At 38.9% G+C, this 19,731-nt stretch overlaps 1 protein-coding gene across 7 annotated transcripts in view; it reads left to right on the forward strand.

Annotated features, from left to right (window-relative positions):
* Positions 1-19,731, forward strand: part of lama2 (laminin, alpha 2) — a 206,463-nt gene that overhangs the window by 150,057 nt on the left and 36,675 nt on the right. For all 7 annotated transcript variants that reach the window (XM_067573019.1, XM_067573021.1, XM_067573020.1 and 4 more), the window contains 9 exons: positions 2,817-2,959; positions 3,436-3,534; positions 6,227-6,338; positions 11,744-11,906; positions 15,094-15,172; positions 15,261-15,392; positions 17,346-17,462; positions 17,816-17,979; positions 18,366-18,504. In XM_067573019.1, coding sequence (XP_067429120.1) covers positions 2,817-2,959; positions 3,436-3,534; positions 6,227-6,338; positions 11,744-11,906; positions 15,094-15,172; positions 15,261-15,392; positions 17,346-17,462; positions 17,816-17,979; positions 18,366-18,504 — 1,148 coding nt within the window. The remainder of the gene's footprint in view (positions 1-2,816; positions 2,960-3,435; positions 3,535-6,226; positions 6,339-11,743; positions 11,907-15,093; positions 15,173-15,260; positions 15,393-17,345; positions 17,463-17,815; positions 17,980-18,365; positions 18,505-19,731) is intronic.

Here is a 19,731-nt window from a genome sequence, read left to right on the forward strand (position 1 = left end):
AACACACAGCTTTTTGTTCAGTATTATCCATGGTACCCTTTTTTTCTTTTGTATTCTTTTCTTTTTTCTTTCTTTCTTTCTTTTTAGTCTTGCTTTCTCTTCATCCAGGGTGTCTGCAGGTTGCAATATTTGGTATAGAAGGTGCAGGTTTAATGAGAACATGAATTTTAGTATCATTAATTGAAATAGAATGAACTGAAACTGAAATTGTAATAAAGGCCCTTTTGACTAGTCTCCAACAACAGAAGCTAGCACAAAAGTAACTCAGAATTGCAACATAGGGTGCCAGACTTAATGAACCCCACAGACATCCTGCCTCTCTTTCCTCTGTTCCATTCTGTTCTCTATGGTGGCCCACCACCCAGCATAGTCACCTGATGTTGTGATTTTTACTTTATTTTGGTGATAAAATGCAAATGAGCAGTCACAACCCTTTTCTCCAGTTGCCAAGGGAGACAGAGGGCCGTGGCTGAAGTCTGATTCAAGTCATTTAGAAAATCATTTCAATGTCATTTGGAGCTAATTTAAACTTAATATGACCATAATGGCAGGGCCAATTCGATGCCATTAGCATGTCTAGAGGTAAGTGTACGTGTACAAGTGCGAGTGAGAGTATAGAAGAAAAGGTTGTAAGGCAGAGGCTGATGTGAAATTGCTGCTGTCAGGTCAGAGAGGAAATTGCTTGCTCAGGTCTTTATGTGTTCAGACATGAAGTGTGTGTTTATAAATTGATAGTGCGAGTGCTGCACTGTACCCTGACACCAAACCGGTCGCTTCTACATCCAGACTATAATCACAAGTCCTGATGGTTTATACAGAGTGGAACGATCAGACTGCTGTTCACTTGTTGAAGAGTGATTGTGCTCTCCATTTTGCCTGTGCTCTGCCCTGTCTCCCATTCTATCAGACGCAACCTAGCACTTTGGGACTCTGCGGTCCTGAATGGGGGAAATGCAGACAGGTCTCATTTCATATCTAACATATAACATCATTTGCATAGAAATGTAGCTAAATTTCAGCAGGTGACATCATGGATTGTGTTATTACAGGTTGGACATTTTTACATGAGAGTTTATGCTCGAAATTGAAGCATCTTTTTCCAGAGTGAAAAAAACTAATAATTCTTATGATTGCAGGATATACCTTAATACAATCTTCCTATAGACACAAAGAATCCTGTAATTCCTTTCTATGTAATGTGTACTGGGTGCAAGTTTTTGGGTTTTATTTTGTTTATTTTGTTTTTGGCTTTTTGTTTGTTTATTTTTTGCAACTGGAAGATATAAAACCCCAAGACTCAAGATAAAGTATATTAAAGATCAGATCAGCAAAACCAGATTTGGAGACACTGTTGCTATCTGACCATAACATGTATTTAACACATTTTGTCTAAACATGTTTTAACTAAACCACAGTGTTACTAACTTGAAGGGAGATTTATCTTCACTTTGTAAAGATCCTACTCCAAATATCCCAAGTATCCAGCAACATGGTGTCTATAACACATTCTGGACAAAGACTGGATTTGTAGCCATGATATAAAGGGACTTGAAGTACATTGAAAACCCCAAATTTACAGCCATCCGAAACAAACAGCAGGAAACAAAGTAAGATAGGTGTGTTGCAGCTGAGCACAAAAACAATTTTCTAGGGGTTAAACCATATTTCCAGCTTTAAGATACTTTCTAAAGAAGACAGGCACAGGAATGTATTTTTGCACCTGTATGTTGTGCATGTGTGTGGATTTGCAGTGTGAAGTACAAGTTCACTGAGCTGAGCCAGAGCAAATCCTTCAAATTCACTGGGGTTTACTTTGGGCCTCTGTGGGGCTTTTAGCTTTTAGACATTGTATATAAAGTACTGTAATGATGTGCGTCATTGGACAGAAAATGTACATTATTGTTGAAACGAGCTGCATTGTTGCTTAATCCCTCCCAGCTCTGACCATAACTCAGATTATGATTCTTGTATTTTCATCTTGACTGTAAACTACTTAAAAAGGACCATCTGGCAAACAGCACAGTGATGTCACTTTTTGCAGTGAAACTGGTGATAACAAATGGTGGAACTATTTCAATTTGTGCCTAATTTCAGAATGTGTGGTCGGTGAATACAATCCTTCGTCACTGACATACTTGGTTTGGATTTGACAAGCGGCTATATACTCCCAACTACACTGAATTGTATATTTACCGTACTTGTGTGTGTGTTTGTGGAGAAAAGTGTGTGAGCATGTGACCGCATGAATGCATTGGTGTAATTGTGTGTTCTGGTTTTGTCAGAGATTGATAGAGTAGAAACTGTTTTTTATTTTATTTTATTTATCTTTGATTTCCCTTGTCAGAAATTTTAATTTCTGCAATAAATCAGCCTCGGGCTATAGAAAGGCAGAGAAATTCAAACACGCGCGATACATAAAAATGTGTATGCGTGTGTCTGAGTGAATTCCCTGATGTGTGTGCATTTGTGTGTGTTTTTTTAGCCTGCAGTGTGTGCTCATAATAGGTGCTTTTGCCTCTCTGTGCTGAATTTCATGCATCGGCAGCCCTGTCTTTCTGATGCCGGAGTCACTTAAACACAAACACACAAGCAGTCACCACAGTTCTACACTGATGTGTTGAGAGACTCACAAGTAAACAACAAGCACACATACGCACACTTAAGTTAAAAAAAAAAACAACACATATTTTTTATGAACATTGTAGATAAACTAGACCTTTCTTTCCTCTGTTCTCATTCTGCTCTCAGTCTCTAAACCTCTCTTACCATCATCATTGCACACTAGCTGCTGTGTAACTGTGTGTTTGTTTCTGCAGCCTGTGATGATGAGTGCTCGGGTCTGTTGATCAGCGATATGGATCGCCTGTATCGCATCATCACTGATGTCACCCTGACCACGCCCCTCCCACCGCCATACAAGATCCTGTACCGCTTTGAGAACATGACAGAAGAACTCAAGGTAAAAACTGTCTCTGCACGGTGACACAAGACCCAATCAGCACATTCAACCAGCACCAGTCAGAGGAACGTTGTCATTAACTTTATTTAGTGGGCTTGTTTTCACCATTTTCATAGAATGCAAACATCTTTTATTTTTGTCCTCCTCAAACACGAGTCATCATTTGAGGCTGTTGAGCCTTTGTGTTGTCAAAATGATGCAAAAAACCAATTCATATCTTCATTCCCAAAATTGCACTATTTTATTTTCATGTTAACTTTGATATAGTCATGTATAATTACAATATATTGAGTTCTATCAGATGCTCTCTGTTTAATTAATTCTTTCTTCCTTCTTTGCTCTTGCTCTCACTTGCTCATCCTCCTCTTTCTAGCTCTACACCACAGAACCACACAGTTCAAAAGCATAGCCGTGGGCCAAAATGTGTCAGACATTTCTCTCTGTAATTCCTTCATCTCTCTGTTTCTCTCCTGCAGCACATGCTGTCGCCTCAGAAAGCTCCGGAGAGATTACTGCAACTGGCCGATTCCAACCTGGGATCACTGGTTGTTGAGATGGACCAGCTACACAGCAGGGTACAGACACTTATATTTTTCTTTTGGCTCAACTTTAGTCCCTCTTTGTCATAGTCTGTCTTCCTTTCACTCTTTATCCTTCTTTCAGCCTCTTTCTCTGTCTGTCTAACATATAAGATGGAGTAAATATAGACTGTGGCGGGGAGTGAGATCATAAAGGCAACACTTATGTACAGAAAAACTTCAAAGACACAAGTCTAGCCATTTCTACAACAAACTTGCGACTGTGACAGCATGAAAACTAACCATCTGCAGCATGCTGACGGACATAAAAGCCCTACATAAAACAATTCAACCACTTTTCCTACATGCTGATTTAAAAGTCTGAGGGACAGTGGCGGCAGGCTGTGTAAGGTAGCCCAGACGTCCCTCTCAGCAGCCACGCTCTCCGCCTCTTCATGGAGGGGGACTGTTGCAAAAGCACCATAGAAACCTCCGTGCTTATGTGCAGATCAAACTTTTCGGTTATGATTGATTATTCTACACAGTTTCTACCGCTGTGTAAATCGGTGTTGGATACTGACGCATTGCAAATACTTCACACAGTTCTGTGAAAAATCGTAGGTCAATTAAAACATCTCCTTCTTTACCAGGGGTAAGGACTGCGTGCATCATCATTTTAAGAGTCTGGCTGTCTGTACTGCCTGGAGCTCTGCATTTTTAATTACAATACAAATAGACATGTGGTTGTGATGAGCAACATAATGTGATAGAGATTGTTCTGGTTAAATTTTATGGTGGTGTTCCAAGAAACAAAAGTTTGTTGTTTTAAAAATCCTGATTTTTTTGTGCATCATTACCAGGATCACATTTATGCCACCATATGAAGATCAAACAGGCAACATTTTTGTTCATAGATTGTCTGCAACTTTTTTGCATGTAAATCAGTCAAATCTAATTGAAACTTTAAAAATAATATGTCACTGTGGTGGTATTTGACTGCAGGTAGTAATTGCATGGTCGTTATTGGATTATTGTGATGATGAACACCGTGCACTGAACTCAACTTTGAGTCATCATCTGCTGTTGGCTGTATATTTGAGCTGTTCTATATTCATATATATATATATATATATTTGAAACTGTGTACATTCCAGGAAACAATTAGTTTCCTCTTAGGAAAACTGTCCACAGGATTTCCAAAATGTCAGTGCATCATGACAGGAAAAAGCTCTGTATTTAAAGTGGATCATACAGAGCTCTGTATCCTTCTAAGTTACACATTTGATTTGTCTGTCTCAGACTGCTGGAACGTATAAAGCTTAAACTGAACCTAAGAATTCAGATTTGAACAGAAAGGACAACTGTGATTTTTACCACCCTCTCTCTTATATAGGATTCACATTAGGAAGAAATCCCTACACAACTAGTATGGAAAGAGAGGTGACCAATAATTCTTTCAGTGTACATGTGAACATTGCACAAACATAGACTTCAAACTAATGAGTCGTGACACACTTAAAAACAGAAAGCTGTTTAACCAGCTGTGTGACGTGCTGGTCAGCACAGACTACGAATCAACACAGAATCTCTAATGAGACTGTGTTTGGTCTGCAGAATGAAAAATCATTGACAAATTATGAGACAATGGGCTGCTGGGCACAGTTACAAATCAGCTAAGTCTGATCCAAAAGAATATGAATAGAATAAAATTAGTGAGTATGAAAAAACTTGGATTGGGATCAGCATCAGGAGCCGGCTGCCATTGTTTTGTCATTATTGTGATGTACTTTCCGTGTTGTTTGTAATCCACTTCTTGTTAACATGGTCACAAGTTAATGAAATCTGAATCAGAAAATTGGTAATTGGGCCATCTTTACATTTAACGGAGCCTTTTGACTTGCCAATGAGAAATGTTATCAACAGTTACTTCTGAGAGGCCCCTTGACCTCTTGTCTTGACAGTATTTGATAGAAATAATTTTAAATTTCAGTAAACACCCAAAAGCAGTTCTATGTCTTCCCAAGAGAATGCAAGAATTTATGCTTTTTTTTCTTTTTTTTTTTTTTTTTTTTTTACAGTTTTTAGAGTCACAGTTGAGTTAACCAAAATAGAAAAACACTTTTTGAGTGGAGGAGGTCTACAAATGCCAAATGGAAAAAAATAACACTCACATTCACGCTGTCAAGCTACACCCTTTTAGGGACTGGGACCTTGACATTTGTTGACAGCAATGCTATCACCTATACCCCATCACACAGATACTCACTCACACACACACACACACATAAGCTAGAATGATGTAGCATGGTCTTGTCAAATCAAAACAATAATAACCTGCTCATTTTCTCTCTCTCTCTGTGTGTGTGTGTGTGTGTGTGTGTGTGTGTGTGTTGTGTTAAAATGAGTGTATTAAGGTGTGTTTTCTTGTCCGTCAAGAATTTGTCCGTCTCTGCTATTCCCAGGTCCTCTTGTGTGTGTGTTAATGTGTGAGGTTGTGTTTTCTTTTTTGTCAATAATTCATCCATCTTTGTGTTTGTGTGAGTGTGTGTGGGGGCACAAGAATAGCAGTGGGTAAACAGACCATACATACACAGTATGTATGTGTAGGTATGGCCATCATCGTCTTATCATTCTTGTACACCCTTCATCCCTACCCTTCCTTTGTTTGACAGAAGTCAATAATATGCTCACTTATTTAACAGGTTTATTGTTTTATAACGTGTGTGTGTGTGTGTGTGTGCGCATGTAGGCCACTAAGGTGTCTGCTGACGGAGAACAGGTTGAGGATGATGCTGACAGGATTCATAAACGAGCTGAGGACCTGGAGCAGTTCATCAGGGATACACTGCTGGGAGCTAAAGGTAGCAGAAATGAACACCACCTCTCCTCTATTAACTGCCTCTGTATCCTGCCAACTGGGATTTCTGGATGTATCTGTCTGCTGTCTCACTAGTTTCATTTGTCATTAGAGAATATTGCATTATATTATATTAAATGTAAGAGGTCTCTGTGGGAAATTTCCATTATTACGTTAGAGGAGATAGGATATAGTAAAGAATATGAAAAGGTGAGTGAAAAAATCTAATGAAATGAATATTTATCCTGCCAGAACATATTAAAAAACCTGTAAATAAATACATATGTAGGATCTTCACAAATATGAGCAAGCTTAAGTGGATGCAAAACAAAAGCTATGATAAAACTAGTGTAATTATTATTGTCAAAACTAGTCCAGCGCTACTAAAAAATAGAACATAGAACAGAGATTGTGTTGTACACAGTACACATTTCTTCAATTCTATAAAGCACAGCTTTGAAGGAAGTGTGTGTTCAAAGTGACATAATCAAAACACCTTCATGCCTCCTTTTTTAGATCACTAATGGAAAACTTAACTCAAACACAAAGGCTGATGGCTGGCAGCCAGCTGTCAGCACACAATGCCAGCTGCTGGTGCTAAGTGTTGTCTGAACAAAAAAAAAAAACGCATCCATCAGGCTGCAGCATCACTAACCATGGTGATAAAGAGTCAGTGACTCCATTTTGTATTCTATTAGCAACTAGTTAGCAAGTATCGGATGGTAGTGCCCTCGTAGGGTGTGTGTGTGATAAGAAAGAGACTGTATAAACAAAATGGTGTTTGCACATTTGTTAGGTGAAGAGAAACACCTGCTTTAACACACTGTTTGCATGCATGCATACAGCCATGCATGAATGCAATATTTCCAATGGATCCTGAGTAAGTAGAGATAGTCGCGGATAGTCAGAAATTGATTTTGAGTAGAGAATTGCATGTGTGTCCTTGTGCACGTCCCCTATGCAAACAAAACCCACTTGGGCCCCATTTCTAAAAAAAACTGTACCACTACTAGAAGTCAGAAACCCAAAAGTGTACTATTAATAATAAATACAGTAGTAAATTCATTCATAATTTAGTTATTTTCAAAGCCTTACAGTGTAACCTCCACTCCATTTACACGTGTGTAAAAGTTCTTCATGCTTTAGTGTTTTTGTATGGCCACAAATATCACTATCCACTGCTTCAGGATTTAATTCTGTCCCACTCTACAGGAGGAAACAATGTTCCCAAAAAGATTTTGTTATAGTAAAATGTTATCTTGTCGGCTGAACAGGTCGTTTATTCTGGCAGAGGACTTGTCTCCCTGTTTTATCTGCATGTATAGCTAGCAAATAGCTGCACACTTCAGCTTCAGTATCCTTTTGCCAGTGCAGCTGCAGTCTCTGCTCCCTCCGTCCCTACATCAATGGCTGTGTGACCAGCTTGTGATGTGTATTTCTCTTGCGACACCTCAGTCACTCACAGTCCTTACATACGCTCCACTGAAAACGTTACCACTGACGGCTAGTGGTTTCAGTGTTTTGTGCAGTGATTTCAGGCCATCAGTGTCCTTCCATGTGGGACCTAAGTGCTTTTTTTTATTTGTCATCGTACAAGACTTGTGCAGTTTCTTCTGTTCAAGCCGTCTTTTCCACATCTTCAACCAGGAATGCCATTTCGTAGGTCACTCTGACCATTATGTGCTGTGGTTTGTTGAGCTCCTCTTCAGCTGTTTCCATGGCTCACCACATAAAACAAGGCAACAAGGGCCCTTCAGCACACCACAAACCACTGTTGTGTCCCAGATCAATCTTAAAGATACAAGTTGCAAATTAATTGTAAAAAAAAAGGGGAGTATACAGTAAAATAATGCAGCGTACCAGGAGAGAGAGCTATTTTATAATCCAGTTCATCTACTGTAGGTTTTAGTACAGAATCTCACTCAGAATCTCAGAAGTTAAACTCTCTCTTATTACATTTGCCAGATCATTCTGCAGAGCTTATAGTACATTATTTCGATTAAATATTCCGCCCTCCACTTAAGTACCTGGAGACCTTAATTCTTTTAAAATCAGATCTTGAATACAGCGATAATGTGGCATTCGATCATAGGCAGAGCAGATGGTCACACAGAGCCCGATACCATTCAGCTACACAATACAAGATTCTCAACAACGCACATTAGCTTTTCTGCTAAAATCTCCTTCTTATCTAACTAACAAACATACACATATCTTGTCCTGCACCTCAATTTGTTGAACGAGCCACCAAATGAACATTCACTGGTTAAAAGTGCACTGCTAGCATCAGTTAGCAGACTAGATAGCTAATTTACTGTTCAGCTGAAGCACATTAAAAAGCATGTAAACATACATGCAAATGTCACTTAGGCCTGATTAGATGCTGTTTTGATCATCAGCTGAGATGAAAAGGAGCCTGTCTGATATTTCAATAAACAATATATTTAAAAAAGCATGTTGACATTATTATTGACTGCAAAGACGAATGATTAAATGTGGTTTCAGTTGGACTTGACTGCTTTAGTCGAGTTCTGGTTGGGCTCACCAGCTCCCAGGTATAAATGTATATTTAAATAACTCTCCCTCCCCCACGCTGATATTGCAAAAACAAATGTGCTCTATGTAAAACTATGCAGTTCAAATAATCACTTATATTGATTACCATAATTAAATTTTTATGGCTTCTGGGATGAAAAGAAAGTTACCAAACCAACACATTCTGACTGGTTGTGATGAAACTGTCCTCTCCTTGTTGTTGCTCTTAGCTCTCTGGCCCTCTGCCTAATTACAGTGTGATTATGGTTGTGTGAGTGTGTGTGTGTGTGTGTGTGAGAGAGAGAGAGAGTGAGAGTAGGAAAGAGAGTGTGTTGTGGCTCACTGGATGATTGAGAGTAGCAATTAGAGACTTAATTAGTGGCTATCGCAAACACACACACAATTACACACCACATACACAAACACTGATGCAGATGTGCACACATTCATACAACTGTGCACACACACACAGCCATACCACAGACACACACGCTTGCACATAATGAGGCAAGAAAATACTGTACACACTTTCCTCAGTGTGTGTGTCCATGTTTACTAGATACCATAATATGATTCCATCCACGTTTTAAGTGTTTAATTGGCTTTTAAATCCCACTATGTAATTATATGGCTGTGACACACACATTCACAGACTCGCAGACACACACACACACACACACACACACGTGCACACATACAAATAAAACGTGCACATACATACACACATGCAGTACAGCTGTTCATTAGCATGACGGCTTTAGTTCTGTCTTGGCTCTAATCACATCATGTTTACATTTCAAATGAGAGGAAATGCTGCATTGCCACAACCACACACACACACACACACACGCACACACACTCACAGGCACAGGGCCACCCACCCACACACCTACAAACACTCTCACACACACCATTAAAGTTTCAACTTGCTTTAATCATATCACGTTTACATTTCAAATGAGAGGGGAACACACCATCACACATGCCGCACACACACACAAACAGCCTCCACCATACTCACACGTGTAACGGATATGCACAACACACTCTTTTTTTTTTTCCCCTCCTCTGTCTTGCACAAACAAATACACACATACTCCTCATTAAGTTCCAGCAGTTAGAGTTTTATTCAAATGAGCCTCGGAGTGTTTTAGAGCAGTTTCATCATTGATTGGTTTGAGATTTCACTGCCTTTAATTTGATAAAAGAAGGGCAAGCATGAAGTCTGCCAAGAACACTGGCTTTGAATGGTGTTAACAGATACAGTAGCATGCATGTGTGTGTGTGTGTGTGTGTGTCTGACTCTCAGCATGTGTCTGTGTTTAAATGAGTGAAGATCAAATGGTGTGGTTCTGTCTTTCTTTCTGTTTGTGCCATGAAGCTGAGATATGCCAGTACACAGCACACAGACAGAATGTCCATCAGGCCCGTATATCTGCTGACTGTTGTTACATATTTGTACAACATCAACGTATCTTTACATACTATATGTTTCTATGTATAGATGATGTCTGTCTGTAAATGGCAATGTTGTTCCAAAATGTTTTAACATCTGGTTTGTAATTTTTAGTGCAGTGGGATGCAGCATTAGTGAAACAACAACTCGAGCCATCATACTTTTAATCTATTTTCTGGTCAGATTTTTTAAAATCAAGTTACTCAAGCGGTTGATGGCGTAAACCCACTTAACACTACCATGCCACTCCAAACGTCACACAGACATTATTAGTGACTGGTGGAGAAAGTTAAACATCTGTCAGATAAAGACCTGGATATGGTGGAGACCAAATTACAGCTGAAATAAAAGTGAATACTGGTTTCATCGAGTTTCCATAAATACAACTCCAAATTAATTCTAATGTTCCTCAGTGTCTGCTAGATGGCAGTCAATAGTATGCTAACATGTTAATGTTAACAATTTTATATGGTGATTGTAAGGTTGGTTGAGTGGTGAAGGTAAAAAGAATGGGAGTCTTTAAACTGCTCAAGAGTCCTAGTTTCTTCTTCTTCTTCTTCTTTTTTTTGCAGTGGAGTAGGTGCAGTATATTTTCACTGCAGATCAGCTTGGCCAGAACTGAAGAAATCAATAACTAAATAGAAAATAAAAAATAACTAGACTATTGCTGTGATTTATCCATCACCCAATAGATAAATATTACAACTTAACAGTGGAAAAACATAACTAAACATGTAAAAAGAGTAAACGTTATGTTAAACTGCTCAAAATCAGCATATCCTCCAAACGTCTCACAAACCCCCCTCCATCTATACCACACTTGGCACATCCCTCCAGAAACTTGACCATAAAATGAGTCCAAATGGACTGGGACTGGTTTGGCAGTTCCTGGGTCCAAACCAGAGGAAACACAAACATAAAATACACAATATTTTTGTCAGGCGTCCTTCCTAAAAGCTCTCAAGTGTCTGTGTGACTGAGGCACCAAAGCACCAACAACATAACATAATTACACATAACAAGCTTCAACCATTAATCTGTACTGATTACCAAACAACCCAGATACATGTGTGATGTGTCTTACTTAAGTTACAGGTTATGGGGCATCCCATAATATAATATTTTACGCTATGTGTCTCTGAGCTTGTTTTGAAGTTCTTCTGCCTCCAAGTGCACCAAAACTCTATTAATGCAGCTTTATGTAAAGCTAATCTATCAATGCTTCTAAACTACATATCTAATCATGACAAAGACACTTTTATACCTGTACTTTCCTATAATTTTCACAGTGGATAAATCCTGAACTGATTCTGGAATCAAAATTTTCTTTCAATGCTTGTACGACTGCAACTCCATGAACTAAATCTGTCCATCTATAGTAGCCTCACAGAATTGTTTCTGTGCGTCTGTGTGTCCAGACCTCCAGTCAAAGGCTGCTGAGTTGAACCAGACACTCTCGCGGAGAGATGGAACTCCAGACAAAAGCCTGAAGGAGATGAAGGAGGAGATCCAGGCCATGCTAGACGAGATGAGAAAACGACAGCTGGGAGGGAAGAAGAGCATTGCCGAGGAGGAGATGGGGTATGGACAGACATGAACACTGACACACACGCACATACACACACACATACACACATAGGTCATGTATCTTTCTCCCACACACTACAATAACACCAATTTTGAGAGAGTTTAGCAAACAGACTAGTCTTTGTCTCACACACTGAGTGTGCTCACACATTTCTGAACATGCACACAAGCATGATGAGAAGACCATATGTGCGATTTTCATTGATGAACAGACTGAAAATACTGTATGAGTATTTGAAGACAGGGAAAATGAGCTTTGTGTTTGAGGTTTCTATTTGTTTGTGAGGGTTTTTTTTCTTGTTTTTGGATTTCTTCATATTTAGTTTCCTTTTTATTAGTCTTCCTGTTGGTTGATTTGACCTGAACCCCCTGTTCCCCACGTTGTTTTCGAGGAACCAGACTATTTTACCTGCTTGTTGTTTTGTTTTTTATTCTATTTTTTTGTCTCATACCTGTATGCTAATGCATTCACCCTGTGTGTCTGTAGATTGTCTTTGTCCCTGCTGGGATTCCTCAACTCCACTCTCTTGCTTGTCGTTCTGCAGAATGTTCCTCCACCAGACTATCTTTCCATGAACATGCACAATGACAGGGAGAAATAACAGCATGCAGAGGATAGAGTATACAGATTATTCACCTTAATAATTAGAAAGAATACTTTTCAGTCTCACCTTCTTATTAGAGTGTGCGATATGTTCACACTGGCAAAATGACAAATTCAAGTAAACCAAAAAATTCCAACTATACTAACTACATTAAAACACTAATGTGTTAACAATTTTTAGCTTCATAACTACACATCATGGGTCCTTTTAAATGAAACAGCAGTCTCTTAAAACTTGCTTAAAGTTACATTATCACTGCCTCTTCAAGCAGTTTAAGAGTCTGACACTTCTTTAAATTGGAAACCATACAGAAATAAAACTACCATGGAAAGCACAACACCTCACATCATGGTCTTCAAAATGGTTACATTATGAAATCAATGCACGTGTGATTTGTAGTAAATCATGCAAAACAACTGGAATTTTTTTATTCCTTTCTGTTGACACATGAGACATAAGAGGTAAAAACCTTGCATTTAACAGACATCGGATTGTTATGTATCCTAAAACCATGACTTTCTGCTGATGCTGAAGTGTTTACAGCCTTGTCGCTCTCACTTTTTCTCTCTCATGGAATTTGATGGAATTAGTAATCTACTCTCTACATTCCTCCTTTCTCTCTCTCTCTCTCTCTCTCTCTCTCACTCTCTCTGTCTCTCTCTTTCAGCAGAAACTGTTGACGAGGTCAATGAGTTAATTAAAAGTATCGCCGTAGGGGGGTGAAACAGAGAGAGACATAAAAATACAAAGAAAGTGTAGTGAGAAGGAAAGTCACAGAGGGAGGGGAGAACCACTCTGCCAGATGGACAGACAGTTGTAGTGGGAGAGAGTAAAAGAAAAGGAAAGACAAAGAGAAATTGCCCCTGCCACTGAATCACTTGTCTGTCAGACTGCGGGTGATTATGTGACTGAACCCTGAGGAGAGATTTCAACCAGAGCAGCAGAGAAAAACACAAGCATCAACAAATGTTAAAGGGACGCTTCAGCAAAATGACAAAACAAAACTAGCACAGTTACTGTTTGAAATTCTCCATATTACATATATTTTTTAGTATGCCATTAGCCTGAGAACGTTGCATACATACTGCAAATGTAATGTTTCATTCCTACACTGTATCTCTATCTAACGTTGTAATAGTCAGTTGGGTAATGGCTACATACCCCTCTTGTTTGTTTTTTACTTAGTTATATTCTGTTTTCTTCTTGCTATTCCCCGCAGGGTTCATTAAAGTTTCATCAAACCCAATCATTACCTTGCATATATCCCTAAAACTGTGTGAAATTGTCCTCTGAGTGATGTCAACTGGAGGACACTAGATCCTTGTTGTCTTAATTAATGCTGAAGGTGAAAAATAAGGCTCATTAAGGGACACTATGGTAAACATATGGTTATTAAACTGTTTTAAATGCTTCCAAAGTGAGAAGGCTTTTCAAAAATTAAAGTCCAAGTGAAGTGTACAGTAATAAGAACATTTGGAATGAAGTAAACGCTGCATTACAAATGCCCTCAGTCCCTCATTGCACTCACATGGGATTCTCTTTTCACTGCAACACATCCTTGCACCATTTTTATAACGGTGTACTTCAGCCATTATAGTGGTTTTTCTCACTTTTTGCTGCCATGCTTACTGCCACTCCGCCCACCTAACAACTATGCTGTAACCTGCTGCTGCTCATTTACAAGGCCCACCTTTATCTAACAAACCACCTGTAGGCTCTGAGTCCATGCTCCCCTAGGGGGGGAAGTTATTATCTCTCCATTCCCTGCTGAGCTTAGCTGTGTGTTTTCATCTGGGGAGTGATGAGGTCAGAGCCAAGGTGCTAAATATCAACACTGTAAATAATTTACATTCACAAAAAAATCTATCGCATGTTAATCGGCTGTCTGAAATATAATTAGGGTGAGAAAAGCATAATAAAGCAGTGAGTGATTGATGAAATGCAGCTTTAACAGTGCTTGATTACTGGTTGAAGTTCTTTTTTGTTGCTACTCTCTGAATAGTTGTATTGTCAGCTCTGTGTATATGTTGCATTAGATTGGATGCATGGTGGCTGTGATGCAAAATGTATATCTTCATCAGACACACACACACACACACATACACCGACGACGATGATGTCTGCAGTGGTTAAAATTTAGTTATTGTGTAGAATCTCGTTTTCTGTCAGTTTTATCTGTTCCTGTTATTAATATAGTGTGCCATGCTGCAGTGTACATTAGCACATGTTGCTTTACCCGCCCACCCACCCACATGCAAACACACACTCACACACACATTAGTGCAGCGATATTTGAAATGTCACAATTTAATCTAACTTAGCCTGGGGAGTCAATAGAAGAAAATCGGCAATTTCATTCCAGCATTTCAACATTCAGTCATATGGAATGATTATTGTCTTTTCTCTAGCAGAGGCTCTGTCACGCATCCTAATAGCTCTCCTTCCCTCTTCTCTTTAAAATGTTGCATTCACACTTATTCCACTATTCCACTTTTGTAAGCCATGAATAACACTGTTTTAAATGACCAAAATGTAAATGTAAATAATCTAATACCCCCCCCTCCTTCTCCTTCCAGGCTAGCAGAGGAGTTGTATCAGAAAGTGAAGAGATTGTTCGGTGACCCCCATCAGGCCACAGAAGACCTGAAAGCAGAGGTAATTATAACTTAAATCTTTACTCTCTTGTCTTCAATGTGCCTAAATGAATTACTTTAACTTAATGCTTTCCCATCTGCTTCCCAAGATAAAAGTGAAGCTCTCCGACCATGAGGGGAAGCTCCAGGAGGCCCAGGATCTCCTTCACTCTGCCCAGGGAAAGACGAGGCTGGCTGGTTCACTGGCTGAACAAAACAAAGCTAACCTCACAGCTTTGGAGGTACAGATAAACACACTGACACGTAGCTACACACGTGTCCTTGCAAAGACTTTACAAGTTTCGCAGTCAGAAAGCAATGTGATTGAAGGCAAAGTAATTTCTATGCTCACGGTCACTGTTTTCCCAAGTATATTGGAATGTGCTACTATATAAGTGATTTACTATTTGAACATTATGTTAGATTTTTACTTTAACAAGCAAAAGATAAACTATTAGGCTGTATTTTACTCCTTCTAATTATCACATTTATGTTGAATTATCCAAAAATAGTCGCCCACGTCCCCACAATCATCATAATTACTTGTCAACCTTTCAAACTCAGCTGCTTTAGTTGATGAATGGTAAAAATATTCAATTTCTCTCTGTAAAAATATTAATATGTATAAAGGAAAGAACATTGACGGTCAACAAATCCAATAACTGAATTGCCACAGTTCTGTTTTTGAAGATTATCTTTTTGTAGTTGTTGCCTTTATTTGACAGTTGAAAGTGTAGAGAGAGACAAGAACCAGGGATAGAGAGAAGGGTATGACATGCAACAAAGGTCAGCGTGGACTTGAACCACGGATGTTGTTTTTTTTGTGGTAGGGAGAGTCAGGACCTTGTGAACAGATTTTGAGATAAATGTTTGAGTAAATAAACTGGTGTGTGTAGGATGCCAACCAAAGTCATGCTTCTACTCTTCTGCCCTGCCTAAACTGCTACTGCTGCACTGCTCATCACTGCTGCTGTTCACATTTAGTATTTCCTCAGCCCCACTTCCAACCAAATATCCACATGTAGGTTGTGATGCTATTGTCATTCCCGAATTTCCCTCTGTGCATATATGGGAATTGTTATGGGTGTTATGGGTGACCGTGTGTCGCAGAGGCTCACAGAGGAGCCTATGTTGTGGCCCTGCACATCAAATGGGCTGGTTGATTGGTCCACTTTCTGTCGACTGAACTGGACATGTTGATGTTATGTCCAAACTCTGTTCAAGTGCAAAAGAAAACAGCCAGGCAAACATTTCTTGAGACATGTGTTCTTATGTGCAAATGGATAAACATGTTCCAAAATTAAAGTGTTTGCTATGAGAAGTGATAAGTACAGAGCCATGATGCCAAACACTGTAGAAACAGTTGTGGAGCAATAGATTATTTTAGGTGTATTTAGTCCATGCCCCAGTATTAAAACTTTTGGTTTTGTACCTAAAACTCAAAAAATCCTTGAGAGTGGAAAATCTCACCATCTATTCATGTCTCTGACTCAGCCTATTCTCAGTTTCCTTTTAAGCCTTCTGCATGTGATTCATCATCAAGAAAAGCTTACAGGCAGTACGGATTCCTAACAGAGCAAAACAACAAGCATTTATCGCCAAGATTATTATACATGTCCTAGAGGAAGCATTGTGCAGTGATCGCTCACACATTACAGTACACTCTTCCTTTATCTCTCCTTGACCCCGCAGTCTTTTTCTCTGTATAGAAAAGCTTTACGCAGTGAGAAAAGTGGAATATTCAGACTACACACAAGAGTTATAGCAAGTTATTTATTTAGATCACTAATTGTGTGTCTCTAGTGTCACTAACTGCTGTTATTGTTTTCTTTTTACTATAAGTAGAGTTTTAGAGTTAATCTGTACAGAAAAGAATAATTTCTCTGATAATTTAGATTTGACTTCAGCAAATTGAGCAAAGACACTGCAGCTTCCACGCTCTCTTATACTCCTGTATATGGTTGGCATCCAAGTATTTATGCATCATTATGAAAATACTATTACATTATTTCAGAATGCTCTATACTGTCAAAATGATTCAGTTCTCAAATAGTGAAAAGGCAGCTTTTGACATGAATGTACAATGTGAAATAAGCAATTTTACACAACCTCCTAGAAATGTTATTGAACTTTCATAAGGCACATGTATGTTCACGTGTTGCAACTTATGGTTCATATGTTATGTTTTCTCACAGAGGAAACGTTCTGCAGTCAGCGGGGTGAAACAGGAAGCACAGGAGGTCCTTGGAATGGGAGAACGTCTACTGGATGAAGCAAACCAGCTTTCTGACAACATCAACAAGGAGATAGAGGTATTAAAAATGGCCTTGTAGAAACCTGCATAACACGCACATAATACTTTGAAAGCCTCAACCTGTCTGACATCAGGAAAGAGGAAAGGCACAGAAGTGAGACTAGAAGCAGACGTTTGTCTCTTTGTCCCTGTGTTTGGTTTAGGTCTCTGCTCCTTTCTTTGTTCAATTTAAATAGCTTTATTGGCAGGAAATCCAGAAGTACAAACTCAAGTATTATAAATAGTTAGGATATAACCACAGACATGCATTATGGCTGCAGTAAAAACAGAAAGTTATTCAAATGAACCACTCGTTCTAGCTTAACTCCAAGAAAAGTAAGTAGAGCCTCTGTTTTCTCTCTCTGTCTGTAGGATTTGGAGGAGATGGGAAGAGAACTCGGTCCTCTTCATGACCAGCTGGATGATAAAGTCAGTCGCCTCACCAATGGTTTGAGTGATGGGGGCCTGGATGATCGCGTGCACAGTGCAGAGGAACATGCCAAGCAGCTAAAAGAATCTGCCGCCATTTTGGATGGGTAGATGCAGTACAAACACATTCTCACACATTTATACATGTTCACACCTATAGCACCTGTAGTCTGTTAATCGAGCGGATTGTGGATTGACAGTTCTGATAATCACTTACAGTAATTTATTAAGGAATAATGGTTAGTTGCTCAATGGTGAACAACAGAAAAAAGCATTCTTAAGAAATTACACTGGGTTCTTAGGATGAGCAACGGACATGTCTCAATATTTTTCCATCTTTGAGACTGAGAGATTGGTCAATTGATTTTATTATTTTGATAACTGTAAAGACAATGGCTGAGATGTTACTGCAGAAATTTGAGAAAAGTACCGACAACCTGACAATCACATGATAAATGCTGTTTCTTTGGTCTTCTCCTCTCTCTTCTCTCAGTATTTTGGCCGAAGCTAAGAATCTCTCCTTCAATGCAACAGCTGCCTTCAAGGCCTATGGTAACATTAAAGCAAATGTTGATGCAGCAGAGAAAGAGGCAAAAGCAGCCAAACAGAGGGCTTCTGAAGCATTAGCACTGGTAAGAAGACACACATACCAATATTCAAATAACTATTTCCTACTTCTAGTCAAAATAGCTGTTTCCTTTAGGTTTTAATGAAGTATCCCATTGTTTTTGCTATGTTATCAGTTCATTATGAGAAATACATCCTGGGCTCTAGTAGTCTCCTTTCCATTTTTTTCACTGCATTCTCTATTGCACAATTGTAAAAAGCATTAAATATTCACTACAAATATCTTTATGCTGTATTTAATCTACCTCACAGTGAGGTGTTCCACACATACATGAAGGTATTGTATACATACTGTACCAAGTACAAGCATTGTAGCTAAGCAGACCATGAAAGTGTACTCTCAGCAAAAGTGGTGGTGTGTGTGTGTATGTGTGTGTGTGTGTGTGTGTGTGCGCGCTCATGGCTGTGCGTGTGTTTGTGTCTTGCATGCAGTAACAGTAATGTAAGCTTGTGCTTTCCATTAGTTATGGCTGAGAGATCAAAGCACATCTCTGCCCCTCTCTTCTCTTCTTTTTCACCCTTTCTCTCTTTCACTATCATGGCTACACACACCTGAAATCTCCCTCTTCCTCTCCTTTTATTTTTTTGTCTATTAATTTTCTCTTCTTCCCATCTTTTTTCCTCCTCGTTTCACACTTTTTCCTCCTTTTGTTTACTTTTTTCTTGGTTACATTTCTTGTCTTTGATTTTCTTTTACTCTTCTTTGCCTATTTTTTTCATTCTTTTTCATTTTTCTTGTGTGCCATTTCATTTATTTTAAATTTTTTCTGCCAATATTTTACCTATTTCCTTTCAACTCATCCTCCTCGTTTGTATTCTTTCTTTCTTTCTTTCTTTCTTTCTTTCTTTCTTTCTTTCTTTCTTTCTTTGACAAGTAAGAGGTAAAGGGCAAAAAGAATATAGGAATTAAAAATAGACAGTAAACTGAGACTAAGAAATAAAGATATAAGAGGTTGAAGGTGGAGAAATAATGTGCAGAGTAGTTAAGTCAGTTGAATGCCTTTCTTAGAATATCATTTAGCAATGCAAAGTAGTCGTGCTTTGATCTTACAGAAAGGTAGCATGCACATTACTGCACCTTTTTATTTGTGACGAAAGGTATTTAATTCATGTGTGGGACCCAAGTTTTCCTGGAGGCATTTTTGGTGAAGGCATGTGAAGTCACAGGTTTTGCACTGTTTCATTGTGTGTGTGTGTGTGTGTGTGTGTGTGTGTGTGTGTGTGTGTGTGTA

This window comes from Thunnus thynnus, chromosome 18 (assembly GCF_963924715.1).
Source record: "Thunnus thynnus chromosome 18, fThuThy2.1, whole genome shotgun sequence".
Lineage (NCBI taxonomy): Eukaryota > Metazoa > Chordata > Actinopteri > Scombriformes > Scombridae > Thunnus > Thunnus thynnus.